The following is a 23,031-nucleotide window of genomic DNA, read 5'->3' on the forward strand; positions in this document are numbered from 1 at the left end:
CCAGAGGCAAACGTGTAATATGCTTTGCTTATTGGACTTGTTCACAGCAACTGTGACCTCCCAATCCTGGCCCCAGATAATCTGTTGGCATGACTCTTGTAACCCCAGGAACCTGTCCTCATGTTTGGCTTCACCAACTGGATATGCTTAGTCTAACCAAAACTAAGTCTGTCATTCATTAAATATAACGTCTTTTGCTAGACAGATTATTTTCTCTAGCACCTAGAAGCAATTATGTTTTGCAGTGTGTGTGGGATACATGTAAAGTAAACAAAGGTCATACTGTTGGCTGTCCATTTAATAATAGAAAGTGACTGTTTTGGACAACAAGATGGTTTAGCAGTTAGCCTGGAACTGGCCTTATTTGACACAGCTAACCTTAATATGCCTCACTACACTGGATGTAACCCAGGTCTCTTGACTGGGGGTGAATGTTTTGATTTATTCTGCATTCTGTCCATCAGTTGTGTGTCTTTTGCTTTCTCGCCCTAAGTGCGCCAGGTATGCCTAGACGTGGGTCCTGGGCTCACTGTGCCACTGGAATCAAGCATCCTGGCCGAAGAGGGGTGAAACCCCGAAACCGGTCCTAGGATGCTTCTTTCCGGTCTAGGGAGGACCTGGCTTGGCAGTTCGGGCTTGACTGTTCCCATGAGGCACAGGTTCAAGACTGATTTGCATATGGCCAGGTCTAAACTGGGGTGAAATGATGAGCAAAAGCATTATGGATTTAACCCAGATCTCTTGACTGGGGGTGTATGTTTTGATTTGTACTGCATTCCGTCCATCAATTGTCTTTTGCTCTCTACACTAGTAGGGCTTAACTGCTAGCACATAATGCGCAGCCATATCAGATGAGATGGTAGGTTAACCCAGAAAACCCCCTTTGGTCTGAGGTGACACTGACCCAGTTTTCAACACTTACAGACCTCCTTATGTGGAACTTGATTGGTGCCTCATAATTGGACGTCTGGGACAGTGACCACATTAAATCTTTTGAGGAGTGGAGAACGGACTTGAAATGAGGTGCTTCTGGTTTTGTCAATTGATTGGCTCTTGCCTCGACTTATTCCTGCTGCTAGACTGGTGGAGCACCTCGACTTGGCTTGATTTTATATCCCTGTGTATATGTAATTTGATGTACCATGTTACTTTTGCATTATAATCAACTTGAATATGTTGCTGTCAGTCTGTTTTATAATCTGACACACTGTTTTTCTATTTTTGAACATTGGTTATTCAGAAAAATAGTTACTTTGTTGCTGCTAACTTGGCTTTGAGATAAATCCTGTTTTACTATGCCTATTTAAAAGTACGAGGTAAAGAGTTGTACGGGATCCGCTCCTAAGCCCTGGTGTGATACATTTAGCAGCAAGACCGCCGTGAGGGGAACGGCCTGTTGTGGGGAGCCAACAAACGAGGACTCTTGCCAACTCTACCGCCGTGAGGGCAACGGCCCTTCAGACTACATTACCCAGCGCTCCTAACCCCGGGCGCCTGCCGCTGATGTCATCAGGCAGCGCCCGGGCTGCATTTAAGCCACCTGAGCGCCCCGCAGCGCGGGATCCGCTCCTAAGCCCTGGTGTGATACATTTAGCAGCAAGACCGCCGTGAGGGGAACGGCCTGTTGTGGGGAGCCAACAAACGAGGACTCTTGCCAACTCTACCACCGTGAGGGGAACGGCTCTTCAGACTACATTACCCAGCACTCCTAGCCCCGGGCGCCTGCCGCTGACGTCATCAGGCAGCGCCCGGGCTGCATTTAAGCCACCTGAGCGCCCCGCAGCGTGGGATCCGCTCCTAAGCCCTGGTGTGATACATTTAGCAGCAAGACCGCCGTGAGGGGAACGGCCTGTTGTGGGGAGCCAACAAACGAGGACTCTTGCCAACTCTACCGCCGTGAGGGGAACCGCCCTTCAGACTACATTACCCAGCGCTCCTAGCACCGGGCGCCTGCCGCTGACGTCATCAGGCAGCGCCCGGGCTGCATTTAAGCCACCTGAGTGCCCCGCAGCGCGGGATCCGCTCCTAAGCCCTGGTGTGATACATTTAGCAGCAAGACCGCCGTGAGGGGAACGACCTGTTGTGGGGAGCCAACAAACGAGGACTCTTGCCAACTCTACCGCCGTGAGGGGAACGGCCCTTCAGACTACATTACCCAGCGCTCCTAGCCCCGGGCGCCTGCCGCTGACGTCATCAGGCAGCGCCCGGGCTGCATTTAAGCCACCTGAGCGCCCCGCAGGACGCGCGCGGGCTGCGCCCGGGCCAAGGGCGGGCCCGTCCTTGCCCGTCAAGGACCGTTCGAGGCCGGGCTGGGCACACTCTCTGACATTTGCTGCAGATCAACCGAACTGTAAGTGCTGCTAGTGACTGTTTGGCCATACTATATACTTTTGTTTATCACCAAAGCAGCACTGTTCATTTCTTGTGCATAAACTCTTAGGCATCCATGCATTAGTCTTGCCTCTGTGCTATTTGATCTACTCGGACCCGGTCATACCATCTGGCACTGCCCCTTAGGATATACGCTATTGTTAACTCTGGGTTGACAGGGGTTGTAGATAAGTTTGTTGTGGGCCAGCAGCTCATATTGGGATCCTTTGAACTATTCTTTTTGCGTTCTTTCCCAACTGTGCTGAGTACTGTTGCTGTATTATCCTCCTGCCGCCGCCTTTTTAAATACTGTGCAACTATTGTGTGGAGGATTCTATCCTCGCTAGGCACCAAGGTACCCGAAGGCGGTCCTTGAGACTTTTGTTGACGTACCTGGAAGCCTGCTCAAATCTGGCTTGTCTCTCGCGGGAACAGCTTGTGGGCAGCGGGCAAAGGGCGGGCCCCTTGGGGCTCAATTAGATCGGACTGGACCAGTGTTCCGAGTCGTGCGCCCACCACAGACATCAGTACTATAAATTCTTTGACTCTTTATTGCCTAACTTGTACTATCCAGAGGGTGTTTGTATCGCTGACACAATTTATCTGTAAAGCTAGCATATCCCACCCATACGAAGCCTAGATCTATAGGGGAATAGCACCATCCCAAACCCATAAAAGTATTAAGCGGGAATAACATGAGCAAGACCAAGTGCACACCAATGGCAACCCGCTCAGTTTCTAGGAAAAAGGTCCAGGTCAATACACCACTCCCTAGCATCACTGCCATAGACCGGATGCTACAAAGGACCATAGGAGTTGTGGTTAATGCGATTGAGAGTACCGAAAGGCGTCTCTCATTACCCCCAAGTATGTGCTTATCGATCCAACCGACTGAGGGTAAAAATATTGGTGCAAATACCTCCACTGTCACCGCATATTCACAGGACTCCATTCTTTTGGGCTCATTTGCTGGTCTTCCAGCAATAATTTAATTTAATTGTGGGTTTATATAGCGCTAGAATCGACTCCCGGAGGAGTATCTCCGCGCTTCGACCGCTGGGGAACCCGTCCTGGCTCACCCTGAGAGATGGTCCCTAATGGGTATCTCTAAGGTGCGACCAAGCATCCCCGGCGGTCTGGGGGGGCCGTTGTGAAGATGAGGCAAGCTAATGCCCAGAGTTGCCGAGTGTGGTCCCTGACTGGAGTAGGCACGAGGCGAGAATTATCGAGCCCGCTGACCCTGGTCCACGACCCTGCCGCGTCGGGAATCGAACCCTGGTCCCGGGCCGTCCTCTGCTTACGGGTCTGCCGCCTCTAACCAGTGAGCCACACCTCTCCACATAGAGACAAACCAAACAATATTCCCACAACAAATTTCCCCCCCTGAGTTTACAAGTCGGGAAAGCAGGCTATCAGCGACTCCGAACACTCAGATGAATATGGAATCCCCACTACTTATTAATATCTCAGAAGGTGAGGTAGGGACGGATGTCTGTATTATCAATGAAGATAGTAATGTACCTGACAAAGCCAACCCCATATGTAATCATTTGAGGGAGAAAGTGCGCGCTGATAAGCTGGAACCCAAAAGAAAGGTGAGGGCTATTAACAAGTCAAGGGTAAAATCAAAAATTGCAAAGCCCAAATATGGACCAGGGCAGGGAAATAATGGGAGCCCTATGTTAAGAACCGCCAACAGGGAAATACAACCTATAATACATACAGACATACAGACCAAACACAGAAAACAGTTACTCAGGGAAACATATGCCACGAAACTGTTGACACTGCTCTCCATAACCAGGAAAGTATTAATAATCTTTGTACGGAGAACCTATTGTCTAGAATGGAACAGTTAATGAAGTCGCTTATGCTTCCTGTTAACGAAAGGGTTAAAACAATAGGGGAAAGGCTGGAGAAAATTGAAAAAGCCCAACAACAAAATAATGAAATTATGTTGAAACTTGCCAAGTCTTTTCAAACACAGAGTCAAAATAACATCAATGATAAGCCTGGGCACTCTCGGAATAATGAGAACAATTTGAGAGATGCACCGGGCACTAGCAGGCATACTCAATCACCCCAGCGACTTATATCTTCAAATAATGGTCATAAGGAGTCGCAAATAGCCCCTCAAAAGAGCTTGGATGGGGCTAAAGAGGCGTTATCTCTCCCTAGTGCCCAGATTGTAGATGTAGATATAGAGTGTACTACTGGGAAAGACGGGAGTAAGTGGGCAACCAAGGGATCCCGTGGCAACAATAACAATAGTAACAACAGTAATGTTACCCGGGAACAACCCGAGAGACCAAGGCCACCTAGTAAGAGCGTATGTGTTGATCTACCACCAGAATCGCACCCTTTCACCGTGGTCATGATAGGAGTACCTATTTTAAGAGAGGGCAAAGTAGAAAACTATACCGAATTAAAAAATAAGGTTAGCCACTGGCTAACCCTACACAGGCCCATTCCCCCATATCTAAATGGTCAAATACTTCATGTTAGAAGACTAAATTGGGTGGGACAGAGACAAAAGGATTATGAGGGCGACTGTATTATTATAAACTTCAAAGACAGACGTTTAGTAAACTATATTAGCGGGTGGAGGGAGGGTGGTTTGGAGAGTAGTATTCAAACAGTGGATCTTAGCTATTTCTACCCACCCTCCCTGCTTGCCCAAAGAAACGTGTCACGGAACTTTATTCAAGAAAACAGGCACCCTGATTGTTATGATAATCGATATATGGCTCAAAGCTACCAACGACTTGAACCCACACACGAAGACAGGTATATTGATTATTATGACAACCAATATAGGATACCCATCTATAATCGCTTTGATGCCTTCAATTTCCAAGGTTTAGAGGGCGTGGATTGACCCTTTGAAGAGTTTATTACACTGCCAACTCCTAACCAACCTGACCAAAGAGGTAGTGTAATAACTAAAGAACAGACTCAGGTAATCTTGAACCCAGTAGATGAGTGGCTGGCCAGCCCCAATTTACTATTTGTAAATACCCTTGGAAATCATCAGAATAAGATCAAGAAACATCAAGAAGCAATTGGCGGCTGTTAGCGAATCATTGACCTATAAAAAACCATTTAAAGTTTTACCCCCATACACGTGTGATCCAATAGGATCCCCAAAAATAGATCAGAACAAAGCCCATGACTTAAAAATACTTAGTTGGATTGTCGCCGGCCTTGAACCCAGACTAAAGGATAAAGACTGGGTGGAGTTAATCACAAGGTACGACATAATTATGTTCCAAGAAACTTGGGCACCATATAATCTACATATCGATGGGTTCCACTGTTACAACACACCAGCGTGTAAATCGCAACATGGTCGGGCTGTTGGTGGATTGTTGGTTGGCTTCAGTATAATGGCCGGGGGAAATCATTGGGCCATCGAGACTGACAACGCCAACATACAGGCGATTGAGTATAAGCGGAAAAACCCTTTTGTTTTAATACATTTTTACAACAACGATTTTATAACAGTCCCAAATAAGAACTTTACAGCACTGTCTAATTTTATTTCCAAATTAGTTGATAGATGGGGAAAAATTGCCGGGCCCGAAATTGTTGTGGCTGGGGATTTTAATGCCCAGCTTCCAAGAAATGCAGGGCACGTAGAACAGCGAAACGGATATCTTGCCAATCAAAGGGGTCAGGAACTGAGAGCTCTTTTAGATGACCATATCCTCAGTAGCATAATGGACCATGGACCCAAATTATCACAGCAGCAGGTACCCACACACAGAGGATTAGCTAGTACTTCCACTATTGATTTTATCTTTGTCTCCCCTGGCATGGCCGATAGCATAATGGAAACTGACACGGTGGCTTCTGACTTTGGGGATCATAACCCTGTAACTAACATTTAAATTAGCACCAAAACCGGTTTACAGTTTAACCCAGGGAGCAAAAGATCTAAGTGTAACCACCGATAAATTGCGGCTAAAATGGAAAGGCATAGACAAAGCAGGAATTATGGGATCCTTAGTAAGGGAAAATCAGCAGTGTATAGATCTTTGCTCAGACCAAACAACTAGTGGCCAGTTAATTATAACACACATCTGAAAGAAACACGTTAGTTAGATTCCTCACCTTAGAATATCCCCAGGCGTCAGACTGGATCCGGAAGATTTTTCGTCCGCAATACCCCTTGCGCGTCACTAGGCGGCGTCTGCGGCTCCGCGTCCATCGTCGGCGTCGTGCGCCGGAATGACATCGTCGGAGTACTTAGACGCCGCCCTCGCGCGCTGACGTCAGTACTTCTTTTTTCCGCGCCAGTAAGCGCAGATCCGGGAGAGCTACCCCTTTTAGTCTTTTTTGACTAAGTTGTTTGATCCTTTTTGATCTTGTCTCGACTCCGGTGCCGGTAGGATGCCTGGTTTCAAAGCCTGTGCTGACTGCAACCGCTTGATGTCAGTTACGGATCATCACCGCCGGCGCCTTTACTGTTTGGGCCTCGACCACGACGCGGAGTCGTGTTCGGACTGCAAGGCCCTGACCTCGAAGGCTAGACGGGAGCGGTCCCGTAAGCTCCTCGAGATTCGCCACTCGGCTCCGCGCCCCTCTCGATCCCGGTCCAGGAGGAGGTCCACGGATCGGTCGCGGAGCCGCAGCCGACGTCATCATCGCTCGTCTGGCTCCAAGTCTTCGGGTAAGTCGAAGCACTCCAAGAAGTCCAAGATGCGACACCGTTCTTCGGACTCCCCTCGCCGGTCGCGCGACTCGGCCGAGGGTCTGGGTGGTTCCACCCCCGCGGCTCCAGCGGAGCCGCAGGCGCCGCGCAAGTCCCCATACCCGCCGGTCCCTGGGACTGACGCGACGCCGGCGGAAGTCAGTGCCTTCCTCTCGGCCATGAGGAGCCTGGCTCCACCGTCGACGCCCGCTGGCGCGCCTTCGGGCCCCGCGGTCCCGACTGGGCAACCTTGCATGCCGGCGGCTCCGGCGCTGTCGCCGGCTTCGGCTCAGACGCCGCAGGTTCCCGAGGGCGCCGATGCCGGTCGACCTCGTCACGCCTTCTCCGCCGGTGTCGACACCGGTTCCACCTCCGACGCCGGCTACGCTCGGCGTCGAGCCCCAGTTCAGCCCCGCTCCGGATCCAGCGCCGTTAAGGCGTCGATGGACGCCGCGTACGGCGCCGTTAGAGACACATTATGTCTATCGTCCGGCTCCGATCCTTCCTCCTGTTTACCAGGAATCGGATGACTGGGGCGACTGGGAGGGGTCCGAGGACCCTATGGCCGTTCAGGCTCAGCTGTCACAGGACTGGGCAGATGAACTGGGGGAGGCCAGTGGTCTGGATACCTCACCAGACACTGGATTCATCTCTCCTCCGACTGTGGCTTCGGAGGAGGGTGCTGCTTTCTCTGTGGTGCTGCGCAAGGCGGCCGCAGCCCTTGGGCTCGAGCTGCCTGCTGTGGCTGTGAGGACTAACGTCCTCACTGAGGTGCTTCAGTCTGCAGCAAGCTCCACTGAGCCTCTGCTGCAATTCAATGAGGCCCTCATTGACGTTCTGCAGGGCACCTGGTCCAAGCCCTCCACAGTCCCTCCTGTGGAGAGGAACGTCGCCAGGTGCCACCGCCCTGCTCCGGGCGACCCCAGTTTTCTGTCCCAACACCCCACCCCTGAGAGCCTGGTTATCCAGGCTTCTACCTCCCAATCCTCCTTCCCGACCGCTCCGCCGGACCGGGATTCCAAGAGACTGGAACAGTTTGGCAAAAAGCTGTTCTCCTCCCTTAGTTTGGGTCTGCGGTCCTTGAACACCGCCTGTCTTTTGGACTGTTATTCCCACTCTCTAGGATACGGTGGAGGACGTGCTGCCCCTGTGTCCGGAGGAGGCCCAGACACGCCTTACCCAGGCTTTGGCCGATGGGAGGGATGCAGCGAGACATGCAATCCGATGTGGGCTTGACACTACGGACTCGCTGGGTAGGGCGGTTTCTACCACGGTGGCGCTTAGACGTCACGCCTGGCTGCGGTCCACATCCTTTTCGGGGGATGTCCAGAGCACTCTCATGGACATGCCCTTTGATGGCACTCGCCTTTTTGGTGAGAAAGCGGACAGTGCGCTGAATCGCTTTAAGGACTCCCGGGCTACGGCCAAGTCCTTGGGCCTCTCGGCCCCGCGGTCGCAAACTTCCGCCTTTCGCCCCTTTCGTGGCCAAGGAAGGGGTGCCTCCTCACGTCAGCCTAGCCACCAGCCGCAGAACCAACCTGCGCGGGGTCGCGGTTTCCGCCGAGGCGGTTCTGGAGGACGACGCGGTCAGCCCACATCCACCCCGGCAGCATCCGCCTCAAAGCCTTCCTAGTCCGAGCTTTCAGGCCCATTCCACGCCAGTGGGCGGCAGAGTTCGCCATCACCTGCTCCACTGGCGGTCCATCACATCGGACAGGTGGGTGCTGCAAATCGTCCGAAGGGGCTACTCCCTCCCCTTCGAGACGACCCCTCCAGCCATGCCACCGCAGCACCACCGTATCTCGGGGGATCATTTGAATCTTCTCCACGAGGAAGTTTCGGCCCTCTTGGCCAAGGGGGCCGTCGAGCGCGTTCCGAGCCCAGAAGTAGGTCGTGGTTGTTATTCCCACTACTTTCTGGTGCCCAAGAAGGGCAAAGGGGGCCTGCGCCCTATCTTGGACCTCCGGAACGTCAATGCCTTCCTCCGGAAGGAAAGGTTCAAAATGTTAACTTTGGCTCAGGTTCTAGCTGCCCTAGACCCTGGAGACTGGATGGTAGCGTTGGACTTGCAGGACGCATATTTCCACATCCCCGTCCTGCCGGCCAACCGGCGTTACCGGCGGTTCATGGTGGGTCAGGAGCACTTTCAGTTTACCGTGCTCCCCTTCGGCCTTACCAGTGCCCCTCGGGTGTTCACGAAAGTGATGGCGGTGGTCGCAGCTCATCTGCGCAGATCAGGGGTTCCAGTCTTCCCCTATCTCGACGACTGGTTGTTGAAGGCGGGTTCGCCCCAGGCAGTCGTCTCCCACCTCCAGACTACGGCGGATCTCCTGCATTTGCTGGGGTTTTCCATCAACGTGCCGAAGTCACACCTGAGTCCCTCTCAGAAGCTCCTCTTCATCGGAGCGGTTCTCGATTCGGCGCAGTTCCGGGTCTATCCGCCGGAGCAGCGGGTCCGGGATATACAGGCCCTGATTCCCATCTTTCGGCCTCTATCCTGGGTTTCGGTCAGGCTAGTGTTGCGGCTTCTGGGGCTGATGGCCTCCTGCATCCTACTAGTGCATCACGCCAGGCGGCGCATGCGGGCTCTGCAGTGGGACCTGAAGTTTCAGTGGGCCCAGCATCACGGCAACCTGTCCGACCATGTCTTGATCTCGGAGGGCACTGCACAGCAGTTGCAGTGGTGGCTCACGGACCGCGATTGGGTCACGGGCAGGAGCCTCTCCCTTCCCCAGCCGGAGCATGTCGTGGTGACGGATGCGTCCCTCCTGGGATGGGGTGGCCATATGGGAGAGGCGGAGATCAGAGGCCTCTAGTCTCCGGCGGAGTCTCGCCTCCACATCAACCTGTTGGAGTTGAGAGCGATCCGACTTGCACTGAAAGCCTTCCTTCCCTCTGTCAGGGGAAGTGTCGTGCAGGTGTTCACGGACAACACCACCGCCATGTGGTATTGCAACAAACAGGGCGGGGTGGGGTCGTGGACCCTTTGTCAGGAGGCTCTGCGCCTCTGGACGTGGCTGGAACACCAGGGCGTCACCCTAGTGGATCAACATCTGGCGGGCTCTCTGAACGCCAGAGCAGACGAACTCAGCCGCCGGTGCATGATGGATCACGAATGGCGTCTGAACTCCGAAGTGGCGCAAGGTCTCTTTCAGCAGTGGGGAGAGCCTTGGTTAGATCTATTCGCCACCGAAGAGAACGCGCAATGTCAGCAGTTCTGCACGTTGGAATTTCCAAGGCGGCACTCGCTCGGCGACGCTTTTCGTCGCGAGTGGAGTTGCGGTCTGTTGTACGCCTTTCCGCCTATACCACTTCTGCCCAGAGTGCTGAAGAAGATCAGGCACGACCGGGCCCAAGTCATCTTGGTGGCTCCGGATTGGGCACGAAGGTACTGGTATCCCGAGCTACTCAGTATGTTGACCGATCCTCCGATACGTCTGCCCCTTCGGGAGGATCTTCTGTCGCAGCAGCAGGGGACGGTCCTCCACCCGAACCTGTCCAGCCTCCACCTCCATGCGTGGAGATTGAGCGGCGGCAGTTGATGCCATTTGACTTGCCTCCTGAAGTCTGTGATATCATTCTGGCAGCCAGGCGTCCCTCCACAAAGACGGTATACGCCTGCCGGTGGAACAAATTTGTGGCATGGTGCATAGCAAAGGCTGTGGATCCCCTTTCCGCCCCTCTTTCTGAGGTTCTCCTCTTTCTTTGGCCCGGCAGGGCTCTGCCCTGGGCACCTTGAAAGGTTATCTTGCTGCCATCTCTGCCTTCTTGCGGCTTCCTGATCAGCCTTCTCTTTTCAAGTCCCCTGTAGTTACACGCTTTCTAAAAGGCTTTACTCACACGTTCCCTCCTGTCCCTTTTGTAATGCCTCAGTGGGACTTGAATCTTGTTCTCACATTTCTAATGTGCGCTCCCTTTGAGCCTCTTCATAATTGTCCTCTTCGTCTGCTGACGCTTAAGACTGCTTTTCTGGTAGCCATCACCTCGGCTAGACGGGCGAGTGAGCTCCAGGCTTTATCATCAAAGCCTCCTTTTCTCTCTGTTCATCCGGACAAGGTTGTCCTTCGGCCTCGTCCCTCCTTTCTTCCGAAAGTGGTGACCCCCTTTCATCTTGGGCAGTCTGTCACCTTGCCCACCTTCTTTCCGCCTCCGCATCCTTCCAAAGAGGAAGAAAGGCTCCACCGTCTGGACCCAAAACGTGCGCTCTCCTTTTATCTGGACCGCACAAAGCAGTTCTTGGTGGACGACCAACTTGTCGTTGGATACGTGGGTGCTAAGAAGGGGAAAGCTGTGCACAAACGGACCATCTCTCGGTGGGTCGTTTTGTGCATCAAAATTTGTTATTCCTTGGCAAAAAAGGACCCTCCTGTTGGGCTGCGCGCCCATTCTACTCGGGCCACAGCGGCTACTACTGCTTTGGGACGGGGTGTCCCTTTGCAGGACATCTGTCAGGCGGCAACGTGGGCTTCGCTACACACGTTTGCCAGGCATTATTGCCTTGACGGCCAAGTCCGAAGGGATGGCTTCTTTGGCCGTTCTGTCCTCCAGGACTTTCTGGTGTGATCTTGGTTCGCAGACCCACCACCGGGGATGGTATTGCTTGGGTATCTATTCTAAGGTGAGGAATCTAACTAACGTGTTTCTTTCAGATGAACAAGTTACTTACCTTCGGTAACGATGTATCTGTAAGAAACATTAGTTAGTTAGATTCCTCACCGAGCCACCCATCCTCCCCGTTCTGTGAACTGACATCTAGGGTTAAGGCTATCCCTTTCAGGGCCCTAGACTTTTTTGGCACCAGTGTCGGTATCTTGCATGGCTCTGCGTTCCTGGCGCGGAAGGCTATGTACAAGAACTGACGTCAGCGCACGAGGACGGCGTCTAAGTACTCCGACGTCATTCCGGCAGACGACGGACGCGGAGCCGCAGACGACGCCTAGCGACGCGCAAGGGGTATTGCTGACGAAAAATCTTCCGGATCCAGCCTGACGCCTGGGGATATTCTAAGGTGAGGAATCTAACTAACTAATGTTTCTTACAGATACATCGTTACCGAAGGTAAGTAACTTGTTCTTTAGTAAAATATGTGCCACAGTTAGGACCATGCTGACGGTCCAAGCTCCCCAGAGCCCTAAAGACCCCAGGTGGTTTGACCACAGTTGTTCCGCTGCAAACAGGAACTTACGCAAAATACTTACAGAAATCCCTAGAGTGGGAGCAAAAGTAAGCGCAGCAAGGAAGGCTTACAAATTAGCCCTAGAGAAAAGGAGATCTACGCTCCTGGGCGAACGTTGGGACGCTTTGGCTCTGACCGCAGGAAAGAAATCGAGTAATTTATTCTGGCCAGCAGTAAAAGAACTCCGGCATATGGGCCAACAATTTACACCAATTAGTTGTACCATTTCCGCGAGTTCCTGGGAACTACATTTCTCAAAAATGTATGCTGCTCCGGCAAAACGTCCAACAATTAACATCTTTGAAACCTCTGCAAATCTAAAGATAACTAAGGGTGTAGTAGAGGAGGCAATCGCCCAGAGCCTTGGAAACAAGGCCCCTGGCGGTCTTCCAATAGATCTTATCAAATGGCAACCTGATTTCTGGGCACCCATACTGGTGAATGTTTTTAATAGCTTGCCCGAATCAACAATGCCTGATACATGGAGTACTAGCATAATAGTCCCAATTTTTAAGAAAGGGGATAGGTCCGATCCTATAAATTATAGACCAATTTCATTGTTAGACAATACATTGAAAATATTAGGTCGTGTTATCTACAATAGATTAATTATATGGACACAGGAAACTGGGATACTAGCCCCCTGCCAATTAGGATTCAGATCAAGGGTTGGCACAGTGGAACAATGTCTTAATCTTAAATTAATTATTGATAAATACAACATTGCCCGCTCTGTACCTATCTATTTAGCTTTTATGGATTTGTCATCCGCCTTTGATTTGGTTAACCGTTCCAAACTCTGGACCCTTTTATTAGAATATGGTTTGGATATGCCCCTGGTCCATTTTTTAGCTTTTTTACATACGGACCTAAAGTCCAGAGTGAGAATAGGTGTAGGTGGGGAACTGTCTGGACCCATTGAAATTGGTAGAGGAGTTAGACAGGGGTGCGTTTTAGCACCCCTGCTTTTTATTAATTACATAAATGGGCTTAGCAATTATCTTGCAAAGTTTAAACCAGACGTACCCTTAATAAATGGCAAACCCATACCCACTCTTCTGTATGCAGATGATGTGGTGTTGATGGGCCGCACGCCAAATTCACTTCGCTCTTTGGTTCTTAATTTTACCACATTCATGGATGACCTGGACTTACGAGTCAATTATAAAAAATCTTTTATAATGGCATGTGGTCCAGGCAAACGACGACTGAGTCCCATACAGGTTGGGGGAGAAAAACTAATAGCAACCAATACCTTCCCATACTTGGGCGTGACCTTTGCTGCGAATGGCTCATGGTCTGGGCATTTGGCCCAGGCCACGAGCAAATTCTCAAAGGTCACAAATTCGATTTTAAGTATTCCTAAACCAAAGAGATCGGGAGTCACTAAGGCGATTGCTAAGATTTTTAAACTTCAATGCGTCCCAGTGGCAACATATGGAGCAGAAGTTTGGGGTATTGGGAACAGCATCTCCATTCAGCGAGTAGAGAATCGGTTTTGCAGGAGATTATTAAATGTGCCAATTTTTACATCTAATTTTATAACACATTATGAATTTAACTTAAATTTTATCTCAGATTTTGTTAGTTCCCGACCAGTGCTATTTTGGCACTCGGTCTGGATGAACAAAGCAGTGTCATTCACGCAAGAGATACTAACTGACTGCTTAAGTTGTGATAGGGGGCTGAAGATCCCGTGGATTTCTTATGTAAACACAAATTTGCGAGAAATAGGCATGGACAACATTTTTATTAATCCTACCCATGCCAGCAAAATTAAGAAATCCGAATTAAAAGAGGCATTAAATGTACTGTATTCTCAAAAGAGATTTAGGAAGGAACAAGAGAAACCAACAGTCACGAGGTACATGGATATCGCAGTACCCAGAAATCCCCTTGCACTTTATTTAACATTACAATTGACAAATTGGGAAAGAAGTCTCCTATGTCGTTTAAGGGCTGAAACTATTAGGTATCTATTAAATTTCCCTCTGGGCTATCAGGAAAGTGCAATTATGATGAGCTGTCCCTGTAATGGTCAAAGTAAACAAAGCGATTTGCACTTCTTTTTTCTCTGCAAATTTTACTCAATGTATACAAAACGGTTTTTAATCTCTTATTTTAAAAAAATTAGACCAATTAGTTTGACCAAATCTTATCAGGCAATGTTGACACTTGGAAATGAGGAAATAATTTTTCGTGTTTGTAGTTTTTTAAAGATTGCTGTCCATGCGCGTAGAACGATGGAAATGTAAATAATGATGTGGTTTAATTTGTAAGCCTTTACTGAGAAACCTGTTTTTTTATCATGTGTTATAGGATGTGCTTTAATGAATTGTCACAATTCGAATAAAGATTCTTTTGAACTTTGAGTTGTACATTTTTTGTCTGGTGGCAAGTAAATGTTCAAAAATGAGCTGTGTGAGCTGCAAATTCAGATGACATCACTACCAAAATGTATTTTATAAGAGTGCTTTATGCCAGTTTTGCTTAACATACAAACGTAGAATGCCTATAGTTTTTCTTGTGACAATCTTTAGCCACTTAAAACAATGCCTATATTTTATTACTCTCTCTGCTCTTCTTTTTCCCCTAGGCTGTTAAGAATGAAGTCAATGTACCATGTTTGAAAAACTTTGTGGAGATGCTGTATCATACCACCTTTGAATTAAGCCTAAGAAAGAAGCATTCACTGGTATTTTAAGCAAGGACTTGCATACAGTTAATGTTGTAACTAGTGGAATATGTTGATACTCATGACAATGCCTAAGATTTCCACATCCACTGTGAAAAATGCAAATGACCGAGCAGAACTTTCCCTGGAGAGGATGTAACCCACTTCTCGTTATATATTACCCATTATGTGCAAGATTTGTTTGGTGCTTTTCGTCTTTCATTCATAACTTTGACAACATTTGTTTTGCTTTTTGCCATTTTTCATTATTGCAAAACGTGTAACCACTATCCTTTGTGATTACCTCTGTTGTAATTGAGTATGGTGCTAGTGCCAGCCCCACAACTACGTAGTTCATTTTCTTCACACCTAGTTGCCTTTTTTAAAACAAATCTGCATTAAGACTTTACTTAGGTGAATTAAGTTGCCCGTACATCTGAAAATCTGACATCTCTCACAACATGCCGAGATCACTAATATTTTCACCTTCACACACTTAACTCTCAATGATGCCCTCTACATCATATACGTTTTTTTTATTACGAGATACCTTTTGTGTGATAAGCCTAGTCCTATCTTTAGGAGATTATCTATGCCTGAAAAGTGGCTTAATAATGATGTCTAAGACCTCATTTGCAAGGAAGATTGATTCTCTAGCCCCCTGATTGGGTAGTAAAGACCGGAAATGACATTGCAAGACCTATGCAGAAGCTGCCCAGACGCGCAGACGTCCGTTCTTTTTTTTCCTGCGCCAGCCTAAGCAAAGATCTGCAGAGAGCTACCCCTTAGCTGTTTTTTGGCTAGCCTTTTATCAAGTCTTGGACTCCTTGTCATCGAGATGTCCCAGCGTAGGACCGGTTTCAAGCTGCGCGGATCCTGCCATCGAATGATGTCCATGACTGATGTGCACCTCATGTTCCTTTGGTGCTTGGAGCGTCACCACGACTTGAAGTCATGCTTTGACTGCCGGGCCATGAAGGCTTTGCAGGAGTCGTCTCGAAAGCTGTTGGAGGCGCGGCGGTCGGCTCTGTGTCGCTTCCGCTCTCTTTGAGAGGAAGTCCAGAAAACAGTCATGGAGCCTGCACTCCTTGTCCCATTCTAAATCGTTGGGGCGGTCAGGTAAGCTCAAGAACAAGTAGAAGAATCATAGGCATTCCTCGACAACACCCTGTCTGTCTGAGGCGGGGCACGAAGCGTCGTCACTCTAGACCTCAGTGCTCAGAGGCTCTTTCTGAGATGACTCTGCGTTCTCCCCTGCTTTTACAGAAGCTGGAGTGTCTCCTGCCCAATTACGGAAATTTTATGAGGCCCTCCACCTCATCTTTGGGCAGCCCGGCTCTGCTGGTGCGCCTTCGGACCCCATGGAATCGATTTAGGGCCTCAGGCCTTTGACGCTGGCGTATTCGGCCTCTGCTCTGGCTGTCTGATCCACACCAACGTTGTTCGATCTAACTAGACCTAACCTGACGTCTGTCCCAGTGGGGATGCTCCCGACATTGACCGTGCCGCTAGTCGATGTTTGCCCCTTCCTCATCCCCAGCGTGGACATGGAGCCGGACCGACATCAGCTCTGATGCCGGAAGGGACCTTTGTTCCTGTGTTCATCCCTGGTGTTTATTTTGTGCCAGGAGGCGGTGAAGAAGAATGGAAGGGACAGCTGGACCCTTCAACATACCAGCTTGAGTACCCTATGGACTGGCGGATGGACCTGGGTGAGGCCAGTGGGCTGGACACTTCCCCTGACACTGTCTTGCATTCTCCCTCTACCATGGCTACAGAGGACGAAGCCTTCTTTACAGTGGTGGTGAGAAGGGCAGCCAAAGTCCTTGGCCTCCAGCTCCCTTCGGTGGCAGTCAGGACTAACCTCCTGACAGAGGTGCTTCAGCCTGCAGCTTCTACTTCAGAACCCCCTATGCCCTTTAACAAAGCACTCCCTGATATCCTTCTGAGCAGTTGATCCAACCCCAGCACAGGGGCTCCTGTGGACAGGGCAGTCGTCCGCTGCCACCGTCCTGCTCCAGGAGACCCGGTTTTTTTTTTACACTACATCCTTTCTCTGCGAGCTTGGTTTTCCAAGTGTCAACTTCAAAAGGCACAGTTCGAGGCATATGAGCTGCAGATTGTACACTTAGCATAGATCGCCATCTGGTGTTGGGCCCGGATGTTTGCAGTTTGTTTTTCTTCTTGGACAGTCTTTGGAAGTCACGAGTTCGGTGACTCCTCCTTCGGTCCGTACTGCGCATGGGCTTCGGCTCCATCCTCAGATTGTTTTTTTCCGCCATCGGGCTCGGATGTGATACTTCGTGCTCCGGCTTCGAACTTCTACGGTTCCAGCCTCGACGGAAAATCCTCGTATCTTCGAGTTTCTTCATCTCTCGAAGCGGCACTTTTCTCCATCCCGTACATCGGCACCGGCCTTCGGGCCCTCCTCGACTCCGGTCCCGGCCGATGGAAAGGACTCCGTTCAAAAAGTGCCCAAAATGTGGGTCTAAATTTCCCCACACCGACCTCCATCAGGTGTGTAATCTTTGCCTCTCTCCAGAACACGAGGCCAGAGACTGCCCCGCCTGTAAGTCTTTTCGATCGAAGAAAACCATCCGGGATCGAAAAGCTCGACGCACCATGGCGCACTCATCGTCTGCAGCTCCACCGGACATCTTCGGAGACGGCGCCGAAGCTTCGGGGCAAACACACACCGAGCAGGAAGAAGATGTCGTCAGCGCTTCCGAAGCCGACGACTCCGACGTGGAGGACATCACACCGGCGCAGCGGGCCGTGAGTACTATGCCCCCTCCCACCCCCGCGCCCAAAACCAAAGAGACTCAGGTTACTCCCTCGCCTGCCGGCCTGGGCAAAACCAAGACCAAAGCTTCGATCACCCCACCTTCGGGCTCGGTGTCGAAGCACCCAAAGTCTCACGGCAGCTCGGGATCGAGCCAGCCGACGCCCGGTGCCGAAAAACAGCATCCGGCACCGAAGAAAGCAATATCCAGCTCGACTCCGAAGCCACCGGTGCCGAAGCCTGGACTCTCGGTGCCGACCAAACACAAACATAAATCTGTCGGCACCGACGCTCCGACGCCGAAAACTCCTTCGACGCCGAAAAAACAGGAGGCCCCAAAAAAGCATGGCGCACACAAACCATCGAAGCCCTCGGCTCCGAAATCACCGGTGCCGACGGACGATTCGACGCCACTGGCTCTGTTTACACCAGACCCTCTACAAAAGACTCTGTCCAAAGATCCAAAGACTGGACTATTGACTTTAATTATCAAGAAAAGACGCCTTGATACTCCGGCTCCTCCTCCACCACCCAAAAGGAAGGACTCTGCTACTTCACCCCTCAAAGTGCCCTCCCCACTACCGCCTCCCCTACCTCCTCCACCACCTCCACCCCATCCCCCTCCCAGGTCTCCTCCACCTCACTACGATCCGGCCCCATCCCCAGATCCGGATGACGGGGACCCGGACAATTACCCGGCGGACGCCCCAATGGATCCCACTCCACCAGGGACCCCAGACCCATGGGAGGATTACAATAACCCTGATATACCAGATATACCTCAGGACGACCTATACCCATCCAGGCCGTCTCCTCCAGAGGACTCCTTAGGCTTTCATCATTTAGTGCAGAGAGCAGCACACTACCATGGGGTGGACATGCACAGTGAACCAGTGGAAGAAGACTTCCCACTGGATACATTTGACATACAAGACAAATCCACTTCTATTTTACCCATGCTTAAGGGTGTCACCAAGCACGCTACAGAGGTGTTCAAAGACCCTGTCAGGGCCAGAGTACTGAACCCTAGAATAGAGAAGAAGTACAAAGCGGCACCCACAGACCCTGCATACATTAAGGGCCCTGCTCCCCTAGATTCCCTAGTTGTCTCCACAGCTAGAAAGCGGGCTAACTCCCAATCCTCAGGAGAAGCCCCACCGCCAGACAAGGAATCTAAACTTCTGGACGCGTCTGGTAAACGCACCGCCTCCCAAGCTGCAAACATGTGGCGCATTGCAAACACACAAGCACTGCTTGCGCGATATGACAGAGCACACTATGACGAACTAGAGGCTCTTATGCAGCACCTTCCAGAAAAACACAAGCGCAAGGCTCATGACCTGATACAGGAGGGTAAACTAATTACAAACACCTCCATTAAATGTGCCCTTGATGCAGCCGACACTGCTTCTAGAGCCATAAATACAAGTGTCCTGCTTCGTCGCCATGCCTGGCTCAGGATCTCAGGGTTCAAGCCTGAAGTCCAGGCATCCATACTCAACCACCCCTTTGACCAGCAAACTCTCTTTGGGCCAAAGGTAGACGAAGCGTTGGAAAAGATGAAAAAGGACACAGACACAGCAAAGTCTATGGGGGCACTCCAAACACAAGCCTCTAAACGTTCCTTTCGACGCTCGTCCTTTCGTGGCACAGGCAGAGGCTCCTCCACCGATAACGCCTCTACCTCCTACAAGTCCCCTCCTCAAAATACCTTTTCAAAGGGCAATCAAAGGGGTGGTTACAGAGGCAACAACAATAAGGGCAGGGGCAAAACCAACAACACCCGTTCTGCCACCCCACCCGCACAATGACTCCCCTCCGCTCCCCTCAGACCATCCCACTCCGGTCGGGGGCGGACTGCAAAACTTTATCCACACATGGGAGTCCATAACATCGGACAAATGGGTGACCCAAATCATTCGGTCAGGGTACTATCTCGAACTAACATCTACCCCACCCAATATCCCACCAAGGCACCGTCCAATGTCTCAAGAACATTCCACACTGCTCAAACAAGAGGTACTCTCACTCCTCCAAAAACACGCTATAGAGCAGGTCCCCGTCAATCAACGAAATCTAGGGGTCTACTCCCTATATTTCTTAATACCAAAGAAAGACGGGACCCTCAGACCCATTCTCGACCTCCGGCCTCTAAATGCCTACATACATTCAGACCATTTTCACATGGTCACCCTACAGCAAGTCCTCCCACTCCTCTGCCAGGGAGACTTTCTCACAACCTTGGATCTGAAAGACGCATACTTTCACATTCCAATACACCCCTCTCACAGGAAATACCTCAGGTTCGTGGTGGACAGGCAACATTACCAATTCACGGTTCTCCCCTTCGGGGTCACCACCGCACCACGGGTGTTTACCAAATGCCTAGCAGTAGTAGCGGCACACCTCAGACGTCAACATATTCACGTCTTCCCTTACCTAGACGACTGGCTGATAAAAGCCGCGTCCTACGACCAATGTGTGCAGCATACAAACAGCACCATCCAACTGCTCCACCAGCTAGGCTTCACGGTGAACTACCAAAAGTCCCACCTCATACCATCTCACACAAAGCAATATCTCGGGGCCACTATAGACCCCTCCAAGGGTATTGCCTATCCAAACTCAGCCAGAATCACAAGCATTCAAGCCTTACACAAAACATTCCTTCCTCAACACTCTCTTCCAGCAAGAGTGTTTATGAAGCTCATAGGAATGATGGCGTCTTGCATTTTCATAGTGCCCCATGCAAGACTCCACATGCGTCCACTTCAAGAGTGCCTAGCACAACAGTGGAACCAGGCCCAGGGTCAGCTGACGGATCTGGTGTTGGTGGACGGCCGCACACATCACTCTCTGCAGTGGTGGAACACCACAAACCTTTCCAAAGGGCGGCCGTTCCTGGACCCGGTTCCTCAGGTGACTCTAACAGCGGACGCATCGCTCTCCGGCTGGGGAGCGCACCTTCTACACCTCACCATGCAAGGTCTATGGACGCCACAGCAAAAATCGCTCCACATCAACCATCTGGAGCTCTTGGCGATCTTTCTAGCCCTAAAATCTTTCCAAAAACAGATTTCGGGCAAAGCAGTCCTCATTCGCACAGACAATATGACAGCAATGTATTATATCCAAAAACAGGGGGGGACACACTCTCCCCAGCTCTCCCGCTTAGCCCAGAGCATATGGAGATGGGCAATTCCTCAAAACATCTTTCTCCTGGCACAGCACGTTCCAGGCGTACAAAACACCATGGCAGATCTGCTCAGCAGACAAACGCAACAAATACACGAATGGGAACTGCATCCACAAGTTCTTCACCCATTCTTCCAACAGTGGGGGCATCCTCAGATAGACCTCTTCGCCACCCACGAAAACAAAAAATGCCCAAGCTTCGCCGCCAGATACCCACACCCATTGTCCAAGGGCAATGCGATATGGATGAACTGGTCAGGCAGATTTGCATACGCCTTTCCACCTCTCCCACTAATTCCATTAGTGGTCAGGAAGCTACAACAGCACTCCCTCACACTCATTCTGGTAGCTCCGACGTGGGCCAGGCAGCCGTGGTACACCACGCTACTACAACTGTCAGTGGTACCACATCAAAAACTGCATCTATCCCCATGCCTCCTAACCCAGAACCATGGAGAAATCAGGCACCCGGACCCAGCTCAGCTCAACCTGGCGATCTGGCTCCTGAAATCCTAGAATTCGGATACCTTAACCTTCCCCCTGATTGTATGAACATCATCATGGAAGCCAGACGTCCTACCACTAGAGCATGCTATGCCGCAAAGTGGAAAAGATTTGTAATTTACTGCCGTAACAATACAATCAACCCTCTAGATGCATCCATACAGCACATCATATGCTATCTGCTCCATCTTCACAGGTGTAACTTGGCATATTCATCCATACGCCTACACCTAGCAGCGATCGCTGCTTATCTACAAAACAGACAGCATTTATCACTCTTCAGAGTGCCCGCTATTAAAGCCTTCATGGAAGGCCTTAAACGCGTAATTCCTCCCAGGGCACCACCTTCCCCTGTATGGAATCTAAATTTAGTTCTTACACGACTAATGGGTCCGCCCTTCGAACCAATGCACAAATGTGAGCTACAGTTTCTCACCTGGAAAACAGCTTTCCTTGTAGCTATCACTTCCCTTAGAAGGGTTGGTGAAATACAAGCGTTCACCATACAGGAACCCTACATACAAATGCATCACAGCAATGTCATACTTCGCACAAATCCGAAGTTTCTGCCCAAAGTCATTTCCCCCTTCCACCTCAATCAATCGGTGGAATTACCTGTCTTCTTTTCGCAACCCCAATCTGTTGCAGAAAGGGCCTTACACACACTTGATGTGAAAAGGGCGTTGCTATACTACATACAAAGAACGCAACCCTTCAGGAAGACTAAACAATTGTTCGTTTCCTTCTCTCCACCACATAAAGGCAACCCCATTTCTAAATCAGGGATAGCTAGGTGGATTGTAAAATGCATACAAATTTGCTATCAAAAGGCAAAGAGAACATTATCTGTTCCTCCTAAAGCCCACTCTACAAGAAAGTTAGGGGCTTCTATGGCTTTTCTAGGGAACATACCCTTAGATGACATCTGCAAAGCAGCCACATGGTCTACACCGCACACCTTCACAAAACACTACTGTGTAGATGTGCATTCCAAGCAGCAAGCTAGGGTGGGCCAGGCTGTACTAAAGACACTTTTTCAAACAGCTGCAACGGATACCGGTGGTCGCCGCTAAGGTTGGGTACTGCTATATAATCTATGCTAAGTGTACAATCTGCAGCTCATATGCCTCGAACGGAATATGCTACTTACCAGTATGCATCTGTTCTTGGCATGTAGAGCTGCAGAGTTGTACACGCCCACCCGCCTCCCCGGCTACCTGTATCCGTTCCAGTACATCTTATTTAGATACAACACATGGGTTTCTCACTGTTATTACTACGCTCCATCATTTCCCTGTTGGCGAAAAACAATCTGAGGATGGAGCCGAAGCCCATGCGCAGTACGGACCGAAGGAGGAGTCACCGAACTCGTGACTTCCAAAGACTGTCCAAGAAGAAAAACAAACTGCAAACATCCGGGCCCAACACCAGATGGCGATCTATGCTAAGTGTACAACTCTGCAGCTCTACATGCCAAGAACAGATGCATACTGGTAAGTAGCATATTCCTTCCCTTCTGTCCTCCCGATCGGCATTCCAAGAAGCTGGACCATCTTGGGAAGAGGATATTTTCCTCCTCCAGCTTGGCATTGCTGTCGGTAAATGCCACTTGCGTCTTGGGCCAATACTTCCATACC

General features: G+C 50.3%; 1 protein-coding gene across 19 annotated transcripts in view; it reads left to right on the plus strand.

Annotated features, from left to right (window-relative positions):
- The window catches only part of FRYL (FRY like transcription coactivator), a 2,516,714-nt gene that overhangs the window by 602,717 nt on the left and 1,890,966 nt on the right, over positions 1-23,031 (plus strand). For all 19 annotated transcript variants that reach the window (XM_085642132.1, XM_085642134.1, XM_085642126.1 and 16 more), the window contains one exon: positions 14,836-14,934. In XM_085642132.1, the coding sequence (XP_085498258.1) occupies positions 14,836-14,934 (99 nt within the window). The remainder of the gene's footprint in view (positions 1-14,835; positions 14,935-23,031) is intronic.

The sequence above is a fragment of the Triturus cristatus genome, chromosome 2_2, assembly GCF_964204655.1.
Source record: "Triturus cristatus chromosome 2_2, aTriCri1.1, whole genome shotgun sequence".
Lineage (NCBI taxonomy): Eukaryota > Metazoa > Chordata > Amphibia > Caudata > Salamandridae > Triturus > Triturus cristatus.